Source organism: Zosterops lateralis (genome assembly GCF_965231275.1).
Source record: "Zosterops lateralis genome assembly, chromosome: 1".
In the NCBI taxonomy this organism is placed as follows: domain Eukaryota; kingdom Metazoa; phylum Chordata; class Aves; order Passeriformes; family Zosteropidae; genus Zosterops; species Zosterops lateralis.
Genome location: NC_139762.1, coordinates 63,165,517 through 63,186,486, shown reverse-complemented (window position 1 = coordinate 63,186,486; position 20,970 = coordinate 63,165,517). Strand labels below are relative to the sequence as shown.

At 44.3% G+C, this 20,970-nt stretch overlaps 1 protein-coding gene across 2 annotated transcripts in view; it reads right to left on the bottom strand.

Annotated features, from left to right (window-relative positions):
- JARID2 (jumonji and AT-rich interaction domain containing 2) overlaps window positions 1–18,489 on the bottom strand; it is a 213,132-nt gene extending 194,643 nt beyond the window's left edge. Inside the window, exon 1 of one of the 2 annotated variants that reach the window (XM_083859840.1) lies at window positions 17,512–18,489. In XM_083859840.1, the coding sequence (XP_083715966.1) occupies window positions 17,512–17,556 (45 nt within the window). In that variant the 5' untranslated portion in view covers window positions 17,557–18,489. The remainder of the gene's footprint in view (window positions 1–17,511) is intronic. The other variant, XM_083859839.1, reaches the window with a different exon arrangement.
- Between the last annotated feature and the right edge of the window lie 2,481 nt (window positions 18,490–20,970).

Below are 20,970 nucleotides of genomic sequence, written 5' to 3'. Positions count from 1 at the left end.
GCAAGACTCAAGGGTATCCTTGTCACACACCACACCTGGAGAAGTGCTGCTTTAGCCACAGGCCAACAATTTAGCCAACAAACATGGATACATGCACTGAACTAAGCATCATTTGCTCCAGCAAGGAATCTGCCTGCATTTGTGGCAGAAGACTTACGCAAGAACTCAGCTTTGACTCGCCATGTCGACCAGTCAGAATAAACCGCATAATCTAATTTGTATATGACTGTGCCTAAGGTATCCTGCACCCACGTTGTTCAGCTCACCAATACATGGCCAGCATGTGCCAGCAGCAAACATGCTTCCAACACCACCCCTCCCTACAAACCAAACTTGGCCTCTGGGATGACAATATCACACCCCCAACCAGGAAAGCAAAGGCTGCCTGAACATTTCAGCAGCAGTTCTGCCCCGACATTATTTAGCTCATCTCATTTCCAAATGCACAAGACAGGTCTCCTACATACAGACAACAAATCCCCACTAGCCCATTCTTACATTCAATTTGCATAACAGATCACTCTACAGCATTAGCAAAATTCCACGCTGCAAGCACATTTAATAAAATCATAGCGACAACAGCTTAAACGGCGCATTAGTTAAAATTCCTGCAATGCCGATTATCGGTGGAGTTACATGATATGGAAAGGGTGGCGTGCCCTAATGAAACCGCACGCACGCAGCCAACAGACTACAACAAAGACTGAAAGATCATGTGAGTGCTCCCACAGAAAAACAATTTAAGACCTGAACCCCGTCACCCTTGCCTCCCAAAAGCCAGCCTGGCGTCATGTAAGTAAAAGCCCTACTTCATGTTACATTCCTGAAGCAGCAAGAAAAGGAAAGGAGAATTGGTAGAGGAACTGTGTGCTCGGCCTCAGCACGGAGGCATGCTTTGCATTCTTAAGCAGCCCTCTCTGAAACCAATCATCGTTACTTGCTAATTGGCTGGAAGGAACCTCGCTCAAGCCTTGACAGCCAAAAGAAGTGCTCTGACTTCTGGTGACCATAGGAGACAGCACAACTCCTGCAGCTGACAGCTAAGGGGGGGTAAAAATCTGCATTAAAGCTGCGCAGTTATTTAATTGTGACTCCTTACAATAATCAAAGTACTAAGCAAAAAAGATGCACAAGACAGGAGAACTGAATTACTCGTGATGAAGGCAGGTACAGTGCAGTAATTCAGATGCACATTTACACAAGTCAGGGCAAACACTGTTAGAAGCGGGGACTAAATTGCAGAGGATCCTTAAACCATCTTACTCCTAAAATATTTTGCTCTAAGGTAAAACATGCACCATGTATTTTAAAGCATTAAGACACTAATTCTATAAACAATAATGCCTCCAGCATGCACACCGTGCGCGCTGGAATGGATTCCTCAACTTGGCCTCATCATTTATGCATCTGATGAAACAAACACTGACAGCTTTTTTGCATTTGTAAAGGCCCCACAGCAGCTGTGGTGATCCCACCATAGAGCAATGAATTAAGCCTGAAACCCAGCTGGGTCTGCACAGAAGCCTTTTTTGCACAATACAGCAAGACTATCATTGTTAACCTAGGCATTATTGTAAAATATTCTGCATTACATTAAGAACAGAGATAGAGATGCCCTGGAAAATTAGCTTTAATAGGCAATTTATATCATTTAAAAATATGGATACCACATTGATTGCTAATTGACAACAAATTTCATAGTTTCATTTACACACAACCAGAGTGAATCAGGTAATTACAGAATACCACTTAAGCAGGAAACAAGGCAAAATTAAGAAATAATCCACATTAAAGTTATAAAATATATGATTTTTTTTATAAATGTATAAACATATGCATGAATTTTAAATAACTATCAAAATTATGAGCTTTGAAATGAGAAGGAATTTGAGACAAAATCTTAGAGGAAATGGACTTATGTGTGTTTTCATAGAACAGAAATCTTGAGTTTCTTTCAGGACTAAAGCAAGCAGCTTAAAACACTGTGTAGTAATACTTTTATTTTAGTATTTTTGCCACTTTATAAGAACATAAATATGTACTGAAAAAAGAGTCAAGAATTACTCAGGAAAAAAATTTGAAATTAATTAACTGAAAAATTTTTCACAGACATAATACATTTGATCAAAATTGAAACTCTATTCTTCCATTGCATTTAACATTGTATTAAAGAGGCCAGAAAAATCAAAATAAAAGTCACCTACTTTGTAAAATGGACTATTCAACTCATCTTACTTAGTTATTAAGAATACTTCTTTAAGACTGAACCACAAAACCATCTATTTTTCAGGTATGCATAGAGACATTAAAAAAACAAAGCCAAGTATGAAACACTTGGAAGAATTCAAGGTGCTACCCTACTGACATGAAAAAAATTTATGCCTGTCCTCACAACTGCTCAGTGCGAGGAAACCATTTCTCTGGGTCCCACAACAGAAATACACTTTCTGATTTTCAAGTAGCACATAGGCAGATATTACACATGGTTTGTCTTCTCCCCCATTTCTCCTTCGTCTAGAGGATTATTCAGCTGAGTGCACAGACTCCCCAGTGCCAACCTCATACGGGCTTACCATGGAAAGGTACCCAAAGAGAAGAGAGCACTGATGAAGCAGGAGGAGGAAAACAAAGTCACAGGGAGCAATTCGGAAATAAGCAGACAACTTAGAGGTAAGCGTATGGTTAGTAAAAATAGCAAGATGAAAAATATCTTCCATTTCCATTTTTGAAACGCATGCATTTCTCCCCAGTGCAGAACGATCTAACCAGAGAAACTAAAGTCTTATTAAGAGAAACCAAAATTACAGGCAGCAACAACAAAAACCCTAATTCCTTTTATTTGTGGCATTGCCTCTGTTCCCAGATGAATTTTATTTTCAGCAGGAGGAAATGCGGGAAAAGGAAGAGAGCAAAAGGTAAAAAAGTTAAGGAGGTTAAAAAAAAAAAATGAGAGGGAATATTAGGGATGAAATGCACTTCAGACTCCATGCCACTTTTGGCTAAAATGAAGCAAGATCCAATTGGCAGATTTTGAACATATGACCCTCAAAAGGCAAGCTGTCAGCTCGATAACAGTCAAAGGAAATAAATGAACAACTCTGCAGTGCTCTGAAACTCTTGCGTAATGAAGTTAGTTTCATCCTGGAAGATGGCCAAAAAGCACAAATCAATGAGCAACCAACCTCCTATCATTTTTATCACAACAGTAATACTCATCCAAAGGTAGGTTGTTATTAAGCCCTGGCAATATTTGCATTGGTCTTCCACACCACAAAGTCAAAAACTGACAATAACAAGGAGACTCACTGCACTGAGAAAACGTGGGCAGAACCACTTTTCAGAAATGACAATAAAGCAGCTCTACAACCTAGTCCAGGAAGAGCCAGACACATGAATCTTCTACAACAAGAGCTGTGAGACTACCATCCTTGCCAACACGGTAACCATGCAAGTTTATTTCAATAGGCATTAGACATGCCAGGCACTGGACAAATGTATGAAATGAGGCTGTATAGCATTACACTTTGCTCCACAGAACTTTCTCATACTGCGGCATGAGCCAATTATGAAATACATCAATCTAAGAAGACGCAGTTTTGAGATGGGTAACCCTGAGAGCACATACTTGCAAGAACCTCAAGGCCACGTCATTGTGGAAATTCTCTTGGTTTCTCTCTAGGGACTTCCTGCACGTACGAGCCATCAAACCAATTTACAAAAATGAAGGAAAAAAAAAAAAAGCCACGCACGTTACAGCAACCTGAGAGATGCAGATTTAAACCCCTGTTTTAGACAGTTTTAGTTTCTCTTATCTATGACAGGATTAGGAGCCTTGATAAGAAGTCCACTATAACTGAGATTTCCCTTACTAGATGTTGTCCTACTTTCTAAGCTGAAGGGTAGATCAGTCAGCCAGTATTAGCACTGTTCTTACAGTCTTTGTCTCAAATAATGACAGGTATTCAATCTTTCTTCTTACATGCTTAAAAATTTATAAGATATTACTTCTTGTTTCAAAGGATTGCCTCAAGAGATCACCTATTATTTTGTTCTTCTTAACTAGACTAGTTTATGCACAGGCTTAACATTATTCACATATGTTGAAATTAAACTATGTATTAAATCCCCCAGATCACCTGCAGATCCTTTCTTTTATTGAAGATGATCTAATCACTGAGAAAGTCAATGGATTGGAAATTTGGAAACCAGCTGAAAGTCTCTTAGTGGCATTCTTCCACAGAGGAGTGACCTTTTAAAGCTGAAGTGCTACACTGTGTTGCTTCAGCTCTGTAACACATGGATTCCTGATTAAAATACTGGGTCTTCTCTTGTGGGGAAAAAATATCTGGACATTTTGAGAGGATGAAATTAAGGAAGAAGCAGTACAGCACCATGAAATCTTTTTAAGAAAGGATAACCTTTCAGATGTGATTTACTGCTCCATGAGAACAGAAGAATAGTGATAAATCACCTATACAGAGGATGGTTGGGAGCAGTTTCAGAACACCTTCAAAAGCATGACTGAACAGACACCTTCAAAGTCTTATTCCAAAGGCAACAGCATTGTGTGCTCATATATATTCTTCCATTGTAAAAGATGAAGAAGCATTTCCCCCCTACATTATCATGTTCATCAGACAAGCTGTAGCTGACTTGAAAACATGACCACAACACAACGCTGAGGGAGAACACACAAGTAAAAGCAGCAAAAATACCACCAAGATGGCTAATGACAGGGACAGTGGTAGGACCTAATCTAGAACCCAGGGCAAGCCATCCTCCACATGAGCAAGACTCCAACCATGGATAAATATCCTGGCCGTTTTTCTCACATTATACTAACCTTGGTTTCACAAACTGTGCTGGAGGTCAGGTTAGCTCTCCAGAGCTGAACACACTCCTACTCCCAACAAAGCCTCAGATGAAGCTGCAGTCATGCTTGTAGAGTGCAAGCAATAAACTGACAAAGATTTGAAGTACCTCTAAAATGGCTTTAAGTGAAGGAGACAAATTCTGAGACTGCTGATAACCAGGCAGTCCTTCAGTCAGCCAGTACCATCTACTTGTGGTTATGCAAGGTGAACAGGGAGAAAAAAAGGAGAGGAAAAAAAAAAAAGACAAAGGCATATCCAGAAAAAAATGTTCCAAACAGCAAAAAAGTATCTCTGACCACTTTGCCAAGTAATCCCTGTGGTCAACTTGATGTTATTGCAGAGAGGAAAGCAGGACAGGTACAGATAGGCATGCATGTGGGAATGCTGTTTCTGGTCCCATTTGGGCCAGGAAGCAGAGCCCAGCAGGAACGGCCTGAGGAGTCATTGGGCTGAGAACAGCAGTTGTTATAATGCCTTAGACAGGCAGTCTGCAGGGGGAAAAATGACAGGATCACCACTAGCAAGATCTGAGCAAAGCTAGCATAAAGAAAATGAAATAATATTTTACCCCTTCACTTTCCTCCATTCAAATTAGAGAAGCAGTAATTTCCAAAACGCCTGCATCCCTGACTGCAAGAGTAATGGACATAAAATTACACTAAAAAAGGACAAGGAATCAACAAGTATATAAGAAAATATGCTGGGAGGGTGGGGGACACACATAATTATTTACACGATAAACACACTTCCTTCTTTTGCACGATAGAGATAACCAGCTTTCACAGGAGCCAGCTCAAGTAGTATGATAATGAAATATTAAGTATGACATCAAGAAATTATATTACCCAGAAGACTTTAGGAAATTTTTCATACCATTTTTCTGCTGAAAATCATATTCTTGCTCTCCAAAGCAACAGGGTCCAGAAATCATTATACCTGGCCTGTCACCCAGGCTCCTAGAAATCTGATCATCGTTCATTTTTGTGGAAGATCATACTCAAATGAAGATCGTAGAGTCCTTCCAATAATGAAAGCTATGCAGTGGTTTTTTTGATTGGTCAGTTGTGTCACAAAATGCTGCTCTTGACTGAAAGAGCATGAATATTAATGGCTTATAAATAAAAGCCTTTAATGTACATGAAACACGAAATTAGCTTTTCCTGAACGCTCACATCAGCAGGATTTGATTTTCCAAAAGTTAATAATAAAAGGACTGCAAAAAGGAGTGAACAGGGCCACGTTCTACTTTCCTCCACAGTATTTGTGCATTAACAGTTTGTTGAACCTCGCAAAACAAACACACAGTCAGTATTTTCTATAAACAACACTCAAATTCTGCACACAGGCTTGAGACACAAGTTATCAACAGCAAAACTCCCCCCACACACACTCCAAAATGCTTCCTATGGAGCTGGCCCCCCAAACAGAGCTGTATGAACCTTGCCTCATCTCCCTGTCTGGCCTTCAGGAAAAGAAAATCATACTGCAACGATAGTTCGCTTTGCTTTCTTGCAAAGAGATGGCAGGAACTTTCAAAGAGCTGATTTCCTTAGACAGGGACAAAGTGGATAGAGGAGCTCAGTCAGAAATACAGGGAAATGAGAGAGAAAAGCACAGCAGTGGAAGACAAGAACAGAGGGGAGAGCAAACTGTAAAAATGCCAGCATTATGCACACATGCACACTATAATGAAGAGTAAAGAAAGAAAAATAACAGTTATTACCTTTAAATTAAATATTAAGAGGCTGAAAAAGAAAAAAATCCTGAATAATTTCAGAAAAAAAAAAACCCAAACAGGCAGTATTACATTTAGTAAAGCCATTAAAACCATTAAATGGCTATCACCCTTTTAGAAAACTAACATTCCTGCCTGCAAATACTTGCACCCACTCTTGCACAGGAACAGCAAAATCTCAAGGCCTGAAAAGCACTTCGGCATGTGCTTAACTCATAAGCTCCAAGTACTTCAATTGACGTCAGTAAGAGTGTTCATACATTTGAGACAGACACGTGCTTCAGTGCCTTGCTGGATCGAAACTGGGCTGCCAATTCAGCATCTTTGTAACCCACAGCAAAGCCAAAGACGTCCTTGTGCCTCGCTGCTCCCTTAACTGTGCCACTAAAAAGTCCTGCAGGCTTGCACTGAAACCCAGATGATTTAAAGATGAGTAGGTGGAAGAAGAAAGAGCCCGAGCATAACTACTCTTTAACTCTCATAATTTCAGTGACCCTATTTCACATGCAGCTCTTTGGCTGTATTGATATGGCCAAAGCACCATACCATGAAGGAATGATTCATAGGGTCACCACTGCTGGCTTCAATGGTGAGAAAAAAGCATGTGATGCCACATCCTGCTGTTCCTATAATTAAAGGAAGCCTTGGTTTTTGTAGCTTATTGATTTGACATGGTTTGGCCTTCTCACACTACTTGGGAACCCACGGCAAAAATACATCAGCACTTTAGTTTGTGTGCACATTCAATAGACATGAGTAGTTTTAACATGAGAAGCTATCTGAACTTATTATTCAGTGGAATAAAATAAAACAAATAAAGCCATGGGAAATTTCTGGATTAATTCCCTTATGTAAGGAGGTCCTTACCCTAAGATGTAGAAAATAGAACAGTACCCTGGCTTCACTTCCACAGTGAAGCTCTTGCATATGGGATGGACATGTGTGGCTGTTAAACTAAAAAAGAGTAGCAGTTCTATCACGCTTAGCAGTGGAATTTAGCCTCCAGTAGCACAGCTATCCTAATTTTCTTTTCTTCCTCTTTTTATTTCTCTTGTTGAAGTATAAAATTGTTCAAATCCTACCTAAGCAAGCATAACATGTAACAGTAGTACATTTTTAATTCTATTTGAACTGATTTTAGCACTTTGGAAATGATTATGGTACTGCCATCACCACAGGCACAAACGCCTTTAGCTTCATTTTCACCTGTGAGGCCTAACTTCATTTCAACGTTATTTAATATTCACCGTGCTTCCAGCAGGAAGGCAGTACAGCAAAATCTAAATCCGAACAACCCTTAAAACAGACAAGGACAGCTAATATTGCTTGCTATGAAATAAAACATGTATCTTGACTCCTATTTAGTCATAATTTCACAGCCCATTTAAACTCACTCTATTGCTAACAGATGCAATCCTACCCCTCCCTTGCTACTTCACTGGGTGCCCCTGTAACAACTTCCCAAGATCAAGCATTTTTCCAGCTACATCACAAACTGCAGTATTAAATGAATCCACATTAAAAATCAACCAAATTTTGTCAGTTCAGTTTTTACTTGCAAAGTCCCCAGTCTGAGGTGGGAGTTATCACCTGGCACAAGTCAGCCTGCAGAAGAGAAGAGGAACAAACAGCCAGAGGGAAGGCTGAACCACTTCTTCCAGTGCAGTGCAACCTTAGAGTAACCACAGAAACATAGCACTAGGCACCTCACTGGTCTCCACATTCAAAATGCTGTTACTGAAGGCAAAAAGCATAAGCTGTACATAGGACATTCAACCATAGATTAGGAAAAAGGGAGTAGAACAGGACAGGGTAGCTTCCCTCGACAGCTACTTCATATTTCGTTGTTTTTACTGGTTCAAGGCAGATGTAAGGGGAAAAAAAACCAAACAAACAACAACAAAAAAAACCCACAACAACACTTCAAAATTATTTGCCATTAGGATAACCATTATTTCTTCTAAATTATAAATAATTCACAAGTTACAGTTCCTAAAGCATGCCCTAAGTTCAGCTTTTAAGTAACATGAAGTTACTTGTCTTACAAAGTGATATTACTGTGTCCCCATTATAAGCTGAATAACTACACCAAAAAAATTAACATTGTCTTTCTAACACCAGAGAACGCCCCTTTCAGTTGTGGCTATAAAGCAGAAGTTAGTTGGAGTAGTACTTCTTTTAAGAATTTATTAAAAGCTCTACTATGCCCAAAGATTGTAACAAGAAGACAGTCTTTCTGCTACTGGTGCCTTCATCTTAAATTTAAGCTTTTACCAGTCTGTGAGGTGGCAACAGGCCATGAGAATTACCATCATTATCACTACACTTGAAGAGCAGATAAAAAAGTGACTTTCAATCAGAAGAACACATCTCAGGTGTCCATCTAGATCATTCATATGTGAAAGGGATTAAGGCTCAAATTAAGGCTGGTCACCTGAAATACCACCCAAAAAGGAACCATATACAACACCAGCTTAGTCAACTCAAAAAACAGTAACAGAAAGCCCTCTTTTCACTTGGGTTTGAGTTTTATGAGCTCAAAAGTCTCAACAAGTTTTCTAGGGCTCAAATCAAAACAAAAGTATGTTGGATTTTTGGGATTTTTTTCAGCTCAAGTAAAGAAGCTCATTTATCTGGCATATGTGTAGGGTTGCAAATTTGTGTTTTGGGGGTTTTAACATGCACGCTGCAGCTGAGAGATTTGGCTTACAACTTTGATGTACCAAAAACAACTGTAAGACAAAGTGGCTGAAAGTAATACCCATAAAATAAAAAAAAAGGTGAGAAAAAAGGAAACACATCCCTTAAGTCACCCTCAGTCTGTCTAATGGGTACCTTATAAAAAGACAAAAAGCTATAAACATAAGATGGTAGCCTGCAGCACCTTAAAAATCCAAATGAAATTTCTAGGCTATGTATCTTGTGAACATAAAGACTCCCAGTTACAGAACAGCACAGGAAACTATATTCTAAATATAACAACTAATAAAAATAATGATAAGCATCTCAGAAAGCTGAGAGACTGAACAGACTCTTGTCCAAGACTCATGGTTTCTGTCCACTTCAATAGTAGCAACCTGAAAAAATATTTGTATATTGCCATTGACTTGACTTGCAGGCTTTACATCGCCAAGTACATTGCAATTCTGAAACATGCAGGCCATTCAAAAAAATGTGGGAAGAAAATTGTTATTTAGCTGTTTAAATGGAGTTGTCAAGGTCTGGGGCAGACTGAATTCCTGCCACCTGGGAGCCTCAAAAGCTTACTCTCTTACATGGACTCCCGCAAATGCAGCAAAACTAGCAAGATGCCCAGCAAAAGATTAAAGTTTACCCAAAGCAGTAACAGATTTTTTTTTTTTATCCAGAAGAAGAATAAAGTAAATTCCTCAAAGAGAAAAGAAAGTCCTTCCCATAACATTCAAATGTGGGAAAGGGCAGAGAAGACCATTTTGTTCTTGTGGGCAGTGAAGGAAAAAAATAACCTTATCAAAATGCCAGTACACAACAAATCCAGAAATATTGTGGAGCATGTATCTCTACCCACTCAAATAAAACTGTTTCAAAAATAGGCACGGAATAAGCATATAGTTGAAAGAGCTGATAATTTCTCCAAATTCACTCCCATCATTTTTAATTGAAAAGCATGCACTGCCTCAACACTCATCTGCAAGCCAAAGCTAAAAATGAATTGCTTGCAATATATAGTTATCCTAACTTGGCTCAGACAACACAGTATCAAAGTGCAAAACTAAGATTAGTAGATTGTGTCAGAATGAGCTCCCATGGTTTATTTTTGAACGCTGTAAATATCGTTAGCCAGTCATCATAGCACGTGTGTGCCAAAATACGCTAATCTCCCGCAACTATCACGTCATCCAAAAGATGTCAGAGCAGCAAGGCAAGCTTAAAGAACTGAAAGCAGATCACCAGGGACTCAAATACCACAAACCCTCCTGGAGTACAGCAGCAGGCCACAGTTTCTCAACTTCCTATTATTTGCATTTCTTCTCAGTCACAGATCCAAGGCTGCTTTTTTTGCAGAGCAAATGAAGGGAAGAACCTGGCAGAAAAGATGGCAAGAAGCCATGCAGAAAAGACGAAGCAGATTACAGAGGAGAGACATTTAGAAAGGATTAAATCATGCCCCTCAAGTGATGCAATTATGAACTCTTCTGGGGGTATCATCACATTTCTGCTGAACTGATTTAAGCAGTGTCAAAATGTCTGATTCCACCTGTAGGAATTCTACAGGCACTAAATTGAACCTGACCAGAAACTACTCCAGCTCCACAGGCCTGACCTAGATGCAGAAAGTATACAGAGACCATAGTTTAGCTTTCTCATTTCATTTTCAGTGTCTATTTTTAATCACACAATCCCATTTTTATGCCAAATAAAAGGAGGTTTTTGTCTCTCAGATAAAAATAGGGGATATTGTTTGTGACACATCAGTCCAGGATGAGACATTTGCTGCAGAAATGCTGAAGCAGCTTTACATCTTCCCTATGTCTACCAGTGGGACGATTATTTCCACCTGGGCCTCTTTCCCTGCTTCCATGCTCAGCCAGGCTGGTCACTCTGAACGGCTTCCTGCAGAAGCATAAATTAAGCCAATAAACTTGGCACGGGAGCAGATGGGGTGCACTCCCAGCGTCCGTCTGCTTACAGAGCAAGGAGCCTGGAGACACGGTGTGGCAATGGTGCCAGCCCTGCTCGGCTTGGCCACTCATCATGGCCACCCCTGCAGAGCAACTCGAACATTTTACAGCCTCGTATCCCTGATCTGCATAGGGAAGAGTCGGACAAAAACAGAGGACATGCAGAGGGGAGGAGAGCTAGCATATTTTCAAACAAGACCTCACTGCTATAATTAAAGGGTTTATTCCTTTCCCACAGCCCACACTGGAAATACCAGGCCTCTGTCAGATTACTGAAGGAACAACTTCAGAACAGGATGCCATTACACAAGGGAAAGTGTGAAACCCGAGCAAGTGAAACAGCAAATGGTTTTAAACCTTCTACCTACTACTTCATTGAGGAAACATTTTTGTGACTGAAGAAATAAACCCACCTCTCCAAATGAAAACCAAGAGCTCCCAAATAAAACCTGCCTGTTAAAAACCAAGAAAGATTGCATCCAATATTCCCAGAAGTTATAAGCCAGCAAAACAACCAACCCATCAAAGATCTAAGAGAACACCAAATAGATTTTGGCAATCATATTATTTCCTGTATCTCAATTTCAGTGCCAAGCAATCCCCACATACTAGACCTGAATTTTACAAGCGATTTGCAGATTTTAAGTTTCCTGGTGGCTTCCTACCACTTAAAAATGCTTTAAATAATAATTAAAAAAAAAGGTTGTTAAGTATAAAAAGTCTATGTGTACCATGTCCCATCATTCAACTGGACATTAAACTCCAAGTACATTTTACCCTTTTCTCTAAAGTCCTAACAACAGGTTTAAAGCTGTCAGCTGAAGTTTTGGCCTGTGGGGTAGGGACATTTAGGGACATCAGCATCAGGAAACACTTAAGGGAAGTTCAGGTTTGGCAACACTGAAATTTGCATTAATAGACTTGAATTTTAATGTCCCGTTAATCTTACACAGAGGCAGTCAAATCCATCAGCACTATTGTTTTCAGACTGTCTGCCCACTAAGGCAAACAATGCATCATTTACACTTGGTTTACATTTATAGTTGGGAAGCAAGCCATGCAAAGGACTAACAGGAGAAACCAGAATGTTTTAAATGCAAATTTTCGAAGAAGCATGTATTCCTCTGCAAATTCCACATCTGCTAGATCACACAAAAGCTGGGTGCTTGTAATAAAAAATAATAAACGTGTCTCTGCTTTTCCTTTCCCTACTTTAAAATTGCCTTTAAAGCCTTCCTTTCACTTGACTGCTGCAAACTGGAAACTTTAGAAATGAAAGCAGCTGGTCTTTCCCCTCCGTCAAGTTGATTGAATTCAGTCACTATACAATAAAAATGGGCAAAAACAAACCCCAAATCAACCCCTCAAAACATTTTCCGCCTCCTCGAGAGCTTTCACTTACGTTTAAACCAGGAAATAACGGTAATGTGTATAAACAAAACATAAATTTTAACGTGGATTCTCTTTAGCTTCAGACTATGAGATGTAAAAATTGACCTACTTTATGTAATACTCCCACAGCTGAGTCATCACAGTATCAACTGGTCTCTATCAGCTGCAGGGTATGATCATCTCTTAAAAAACCCAGAACTATCCATACTGAAATGCCTCTTTTACTATGTTAAAAATATAACAGTCTAACAGTCTGGACTGTTAATCTAAGGGGAGAGGGAAAATTTTGAAGAAGGCTGGAACTACGTAAAGTAGTCCCTTATAATGCAGATGCCATGCCTTTAGCAACAGTCTGTAAGCTACAAGATAGAATATTGGAGAAGGCAGCAGAAATACAGATTAGTTCCAACTCTGCCGCTGTTACAGCACGTAGCTTCAGGCAAGTAATTTAGACTTCTTTCTTTTTCATCAAACAATAAAATGGAGGGAATGCTACTGCCTTACAGATTCAGCTGACGTTTATACCACACTTTAGCATATGCATAAGATTAGCTATTACTACAGAAAAGGAAGGAGTAATATGTTTTTAATGCCAGCTTAGTAGGCCTCACAAGAGAAGGTGAAAGTACTTAATGAACATTAGAAACTCTTCATGGGGGCCTTGATTCACTCTAATTCTGGGCAACATCTTACTGCTCCTGGCTCGCAGACCATCAGAGTGAGCAAGAGTCCATTAGTATCTCAGGGCAAAGCATCTGTTGATAGCAAAATATTCATTTAAAGAAGAAAAGTATTGTAATTACTAGTTTCTACTTATGTACTATCCTATAGCCACTTACAGCACAGTGTTGTGTTCTCAAGAGACCAGAAAGAGGTTAAAAGGAATGCAAGAGTAGTTCGAGTGCAGCTAAACTCCTTAAGTTTTTCATACGAGGAAAAGAAAGATTTGAGCAGCTATGCTGCCGGAATTGTTACTGTAATTGTGAAAGGGACCCAACAGGAAAAAAGCCCCAAAAGGTGATGTCAAATAAGATGCAACTTACACTGAATACCATCTCTGCTGCCAGCAGACTATTTACATTATTTCTTGTAGGAAGTGGTCAAACTTAGAGCCTGTCATCAGTTGTGAGGATGGGGGAGAGAAATGGCAACTGCCCACAGGAAAAGCAGCAGGGCAGGTGGCTCCAGCTGAAGCCCTGGAGTGCCCAGGGTCAGGCTCCTGCACAAATGCCCCTGATGCAGAAGAAGGTGGTGGGGTGTGGAGTTAACATCCCCGCCCCAAACTCCCTGAGCCCACATCAAGCACATCCAAATAGAGAGCATTGTTTCAAAGGCTGCAGGAGCTCTCAGATGTCTGCAGCATGCTAATCCTGGCCAGGCCTTGCTGGCCCTGTCTGAGGGGCTTACCAGGCCATCCGTAGGTGAAGCGTGTCACCTCATGGCAGACTGCAGCACTTTTACTTCTGCAAGGACAAGGAAACAAATCACACGAAGTGACAGTAGTGACATTACTCCTTAATTATACTTCACCATCTGCTACCGTGGCAGAACCATGCAGGTATTTTAAGACGGTAATCCAGGTCTGATTCTCTGAGACCTAAGCCAGCAAAAACAGAAGATTTGCTATTTGAGCATCACAAAAACGGTCAGAAAAATGCACCTGTGAAATTATGTTCAAGACATCAAAGCTTTTGAGTCAAGAACTATTAATTCCAAGCGCATACTGAATGCAGTCTGGCTTCTCGGTGGATGCTTTACAAAGCTGTCAGTTTTGTGAGGCTGGAGCCAAAAGGCAATATTTGATATGTAAAGATGTTTGAGAAGGAGGAGGGTAAAGTGAGAAGAAAGAGTTGTATGAGTCAGCCATGGATCTTTTAAAAATTAAGTGATAGCGATTTTAAACCATGGGGAAAAAAGATGCATACAAGGATTTCCTCGTTCCTGGGTTACCAATCGCAAAAGATAATGCTCCCTAAGTTTAGGGGAACTTTCGGATGGAAGCACTTACGGAGCAGGGAGCCAAGCCCTGCAAAGGCAGCCCACAACACGGAGGCTTTACTCCATTGTTCTCACCACCTTCTTCTTTTCAGAATTCATTTTGCAAATGCTGAAAAGAAAAAGCAGCAGCAGCAGCCCGAACAGGCTCCACTCCTGATACAAGGCCAGTTTAAGCCGAGGTTGGACGAGGCTCTGAGCAACCCGATGTAGTGAAGGGTGTCCCTGCCCACGGCAGGGGGTTGGAACTAGGTGATCTTCAAGGTCCCCTTCCAACCCAAACCGTTCTGTGATTCTGTGATTCTGTGACACGAGGGGAGCGGGGCCACGAGGTACCACCTGGTGCCCGGGGGGCGGCTGTGCCCTGGATCCCCACGGCGGAGCATCACCTCGGCCTGGGGGCACCGGAGACCCGGGCTAGGCAGCAGGGCCCGACACCGGGACCATTGTTCCAGGTGCAAGCGAAGCTTCTACTGGCACCGATGAGGAGGAGGAGGAGGCTGCAAGCTCCGCCGGGCTGCCGTAGCGCCCCGAAGGTCACGGGCAGGAGACGTGCCACCACGCGTGTCGCCACAGGGCGACGTGACCGGCGCTCTCCCCGCACCCCCGAGGCGGCGGGGCGGCCCCGCACCTGCTCACCTGGCCCGGGCCGCCCCCTCCCTCCGTGCCCGCCTCCCCCCCCCGCGGCGCCACCGAGCGCTGCCCCGGGGGCTCCTCCCGCCCCCGCCCCGCCTCGGCTCTGACGTCACGGCGGCGGGGGGGCGCGGTGCCGGGGGGGCGCCGAAGGTTCCGCGGCGCGCAGGCCCGGCCCTTTGTGACGTCACGGGGAACGGGGCGAACCTGGCCGGGCGGCGGCGTGGCCGGCGGCCCGCGGGCTCCCTCACAGCCCCGGCAACCTGTTGCTGCCGCCGCCGCCAGCGCGCCCCGCCGGCACCGCCGCCCCCTGCCAAAAAAAAAAAAAAAAAAAAACCAAGAAAAAAAAACCAAGAAAAAAAAAACCAACACACGAAAATGCGGAGGGGTGGAGGGGGAGAAGAGGAGGAGGAGGAGAAGGGTTAAATTAAAGCGCCGCCGCCGCGAAGTTGCGAGCGGGGGAGCGCCCTGCACATTGTCCGCCCTCGTCCCCTCAGCCTCCCTCCTCCTCCCCCGGGAGCCGCGCTCTCCTCTCGGCCCCGGCCCGGCGGTGCCGCATTGTTCGCCCCGGCGAGCCCGAGGGGAGCCCAGCTTTGGGGGGATTTCTCCCCCTTTCCCTCTCCTGCCCCCCCCCCCCCCCCCCTTTAATCATTAACACCGCGGTTTCCTCCCGCCCCGCTTTTGTCTCCCTGCCTGCCTGGGAAACGTGGACGCCTCGCGTGTTTGGCCAGACTTTCAACCCGCCGTTCCCGTTTCGGTGCCATACTTTAAACTCGCCGGCCCCGGGCTCCCCTCTCCTCTGCAATGCGGATGTATTTTAATTCGGAAATTTGGGGGGGCGCGGGGAGGCGGAAAGGAGGAGGGGGACAGCTCCGAAATAACGCGCAGCCCCCCCGTTCCCTCATCCCCAAAAGCACACAGACATCGCTCCGCCGCCTCCCCGGGCAGCGCTGCGGCGGGGCGGGCGAGCCATAGCGGCACTCAGCTGGAGTCAACTGCAGTTTGTACCCAACCTATGGAATACCCAGGCCAAGTGTCCCGAAGGTCACCCTCCCTGCCAGGGGACACCCCTCCGCTGAGAGAAACCGGCGCAGGCGACAAGACGCAATATAAACTACAACTTTTAAAGCCTCGCATCAAACACGCCCAAACCGAGCATTTCTGTATCTTTCCCCCATACCCGCCCCCCAAAATTTCGATTTTTTTTTTTAACATGGAGATAAAAATCATTTTTCGCTCTACTGCATATATGGATAATCCCCTCCGCTTTTCCAAACGTAAGGAAAAACTGCCCTGTGCCAATCAAAACGTAACTGGAGCACGAACAAAAATCCAACTACCCATCCACATTTATACGTTTAAAGGATTAGACAATTACGAGGGATTGGTTAAGCGGCTGAATAATAAAGCGAGGCACAAACACAGCCCAGGCTGCGCCGGATTAGCCCAAATTTTCGAGCCATCATAATGAATTATTTTTTTTTAAACAGCACCGAGCCATTTTTTTCCTCCTCCTCCTCATCACTGCAGTCAATGCCGAGGAACGCGGTGGCCGTGAGGCGATCCCGGGTGTCTGTGGTAAGGCAGAGCAGCAGGGATGGCACACAGGAGAGGAGAGGAGGAGAGGGGATGGGATGTGGAGCTGCGAGAAACCAGCTCGCCATAACCACACACTCGCCTTCAACTTAAAGGGCTTCCAGCAACCACCGCCGCCGCTTCCCCAGACGGGCACAGACACACGTACATCATTAAAAAAAAAAAAAAAATCCAAAACAACAACAACAACAAAAAACCCGACCCCCCTAAAAAAAATTAAAAGGCACCGACCCGAAAAACAACAACAAACCTCTCTTTTAGCATGCAAAAAAAGCACAGAATTAAGAAAAACGCTTGGAAATGCAGTTGGGTGACATGATCGCGGCAGCCCCCCGAGCTCTCGGCGTTTCATCTAAACCTAGATTATGATTGTGTCATTTGAGGTCAATACATTTATTCGCTGGAGGAATCGCTACACAAATCTGGTTTTATAACCGAGCTGGATATAGCAGGCTTCCCCTGTTAAAAGGGGCCTCCAAAACTCCCCCAACCACACCACAGAAAAATCAAATTCAGCATCACATTTCTTCCCGAAGCCTTAGAGCTGCAAGATTAGCTATAAACTTGACATTCACTGCCATTTCCTAAAATTGGGAGTCAAACGATATATGTTATGACCACTTACGTATTTCTTTTGAATTATATTCCTCTTGGGTCTTTCTTTGCTCATTCTGGTATCCAAATTCTGATTGCAAAAGGGGACAATTGCTTCATGAATTAAAGCCGAGACAATTTAAAAAAAAAAATTAAAAAAATACCGAAAAAATCCAGGGGGGAGGGGGTTGTTTGTAGTGGTATCTTGTAATCCGACTTTCTTTCCTCACAATGTGATTCTCCTAGCAATAAATCCGAGAAATGGGGGACGGAAGGAAAAAAAAAAAAAAAAAAAGACGAATGCGAAGGAAACAAAAAAAAAAAAAAATCACTTTAGTGAAGCATTATAATGGAAAATTTCCCCCTAAACACAAAAAAAACGACGCCCTTGATATCCCCTTTTCTCTTTTCTCGAGCCGCCTAAGCGATCTGCAGGTCCTTAGTGTCAGAGCTGTAGTTACATCTTGGAGGAGGAGAGGGGCCGGGAGGAGAAGATAAATAACCGGGACGTTGGAAGTCACGTTAGTGCCGCTGCAGCAGGAAAGCGGCAGGGACAACTCCAGCAGTGGCGGCGGCTCCGGCGGCAGCGAGGGCTGCACGCACCGTGTGTGTCTCCGCTCCTCCAGCTCCCCCCGCAACCAATGAGAGCAGCTCTCCGCCACCAACTTTAAATGGACCTGGCTCCCTTTTTTTTTTTTTTTTTTTTTTTTTTTTTTTCTTCTTTCCTTTTCCCCTCCTCTGTTGTTAATGTATATGTCTTGCGTGCGTGTGCGCGCGCGCGTGTGTATGTGTGTGTGTATATATATATATATATATATATATATGTATATGTATGCGTGTGTATATATATACACACCCGGACACACGGCACACACACATACATGCATACACCGCCTAGGGCTCGCCCTTATTTCCCAACCCGGGCAGCAGCCGCAGCGCCCGGCCCCTGGCCGTGCCTGGCGCATTCAACAGGCCTCGGCTAAACTCCATGCGGGTCAAGCGCCACACGCTTCTCTCTCCCACCCTCTTCCCACCTCCCTTCTTTCGGCATTTAAGCGTGGCCCCTCGGTAGCCAAGGTGGCCGTGAGCCCTACGCTGAAACCCGAGCGGGGAGTTTGACGATGATCCCTCACGAGCGCAGCACGCTCTGTCGCCGTGCCCTGCCCCCTCCCCGCCCCGCTGCAGCCTCCTGTCTCCTGCCAAGGGCTGTCCTTCCGCTCCGTCCCTGCGCCCGCCGCGCCTCCCCCGGCTTCGGCACGCACGGGGGGCCCGCCGCGCTGGCAGCACCTGAAAGTCACGTTTGGCCGCGCAGCGCCCAAGAATTGTCCTTGCTCGTGGGGAAAGTTGTAGTTCCCTCGCCACAAAATGGCGAACGACGGAGAACTACACCTCCCGGCGTGCGCCGCGCGCCCGCCCGCCCGCCGATTGGCTGCTAGGGAAGGAACCCCCTTCGCCACGCTCGTCCTTCCCCACCACCCCCAGCCCCTCTGCGTTGGTTTCCCCCTTTGGCTCGTCTCCCCCATGTTCCCCCCCTCCGCGGCGCTCGGTGGTAGAGGCTGGGGGGGCCGAGGGGGGGGGAGAGGTACGACACGACAGGAGCGGGAGGGGGAGAAGGGCGACGGGGAAGTTTATTGGGAATCGCTGACAGGGAGCGGGGAGGTAGGCAGGCGCCGCGGGAGGCTGTAGGAAGGGCGCGGGGATTAATGCGTCTGGCTTGGGATGGGAAGTGGCGGCACGAAAACTTGGTGTCTGTGGGCCGCCCCGCCGAGGAGGCGGCGGTCTGGGTCTGCCGGACAGACGGACGGACAGACTGCCTGCCGGGCCAGCGGTGTCAGCTCGGGACACGCCGCGGGTTGGGCCGTGCAGGGCCCGCTCGGTGTCTCCAGGGTGCCCCGAGGTCGCGCCGGGGCCGCCCCCCGGTACCCCAGGCCCGCCCGGCCGGGAATAACCTTCCTGTGTCTTTACATCCCGCCGGGAGCCCCGCGGCTTCCCGGGAGCAGCGGCCCGGCCTCTCCCAGGGCTGGGGCTGGTGCCGGGGCTGGCCAGCGCCTGCTGCCCCGTCCCGGCCGGCTCTGCCGCTGGAGCCTGCGGCGGCTCTTCTCCAGTAATTTCACATGTATTTTTTCTTCAATTAAAAATAAAATAAAATAAAATAAAATAAAGTAAACTGTTTCGTAAGTGGAAAGTCCGTTTTCAGCAGAAGCCCAACAGCTCCTTAATGGTGGATTAAGGTGTTGGAGCAAGCAGAGAGGAGGGTCACAAAGTTGATGAGGAGACTAAAGCGCCCTCCCTGTGAAGACAGGCTGGGAGTGTTTGGGGCTGATTCTGTGGAGACGCCATATATGTTCAAAGGCAGGTTGGAGAAGGCCTTTGAGCATCCTCATCTAGTGGGAGTTGTCCTTTCCCAGGACAGCGGGAGTTGTAACTAGGTGATCTTTAAGGTTTCTTCCAACCCGTAACATTCTGGTTCTATAATTACATCTCCTCTAGGGACAGGGAGGAAGGAGTCATTAATGATCCCTGGTGTGAGGTATCACTGTGCCCAGTGTGTGTTTGTGCTTTTCTCTAGGACTCACCATGAACTATGTAGTTTTATGCTAATGACTTACACTTGGGTGATGCTTTAGGGCCTTTGTACTGTCTTCCACCTGCAGGTTTTATGTTGAGTTCCCTTCTGGGGAATATTATATCTGTCCCGTAGGGATGCAAATTTTTGTCCAAGACTCTTGAGTGGCAGTGCTCAAAGTCAGAAGAGGAGGACACAAAACTTGGTGGAACATCACTCCATAGTACCTAGCCTTGAGTCTTCATCACGAGACCATCCTTTCTCACTTACATAGATAAGTGACCATCGTGATCTCCCTCTACCTTCGGAATAGAATACAAATTATGCTTATGGCGCTAAATGAAAAAAAAAAAAAAAAAAAAAGTTGTGTTGTAATTTCTTAGTTTTCCATATCTTCTTCATGTTTATTGCTCATTATTTCAGGACTCTTTCCCTAATCTTGTTTAATAAAAAAATGGAGTACAAAATGACCTGTGCTTGACCTTATCCAATATCAAGGTTTTGTAATACTACTTGTGATCAGCTTAGTCTTCTGAAACCTTTTATTTAAGTCTCTTATAGGAAAATATAGAGTACTTCTTAAGAGTAACTGTAAAGTGAGGGGTTTGTTTCTTGAAATTGGAAGTAGGCACATTTCTTGTAGGACTCTTCAACTTCCTGCCTTCAGTTATTTTTTAAAGGTATTTATGTAGCATCTTGGAAGAAAATGCTTTTGTCTTCACTTTTCTTCAATTAGGAATGATGAGTCTGTGCTTCTCCAGGAGATACCTTGGAAATCCAGAAGAGACAAAGATAGCCATTCACATATTTCTGAGTCAACAATTGAGCAAAAAGTTTTCATAGAAAACCTACCTGGCTTTTCTCAAATGACATAAGGTAGCAAACGCAACCGTTCCGCCCTGCCCCTTACTTTGGAGATTACTT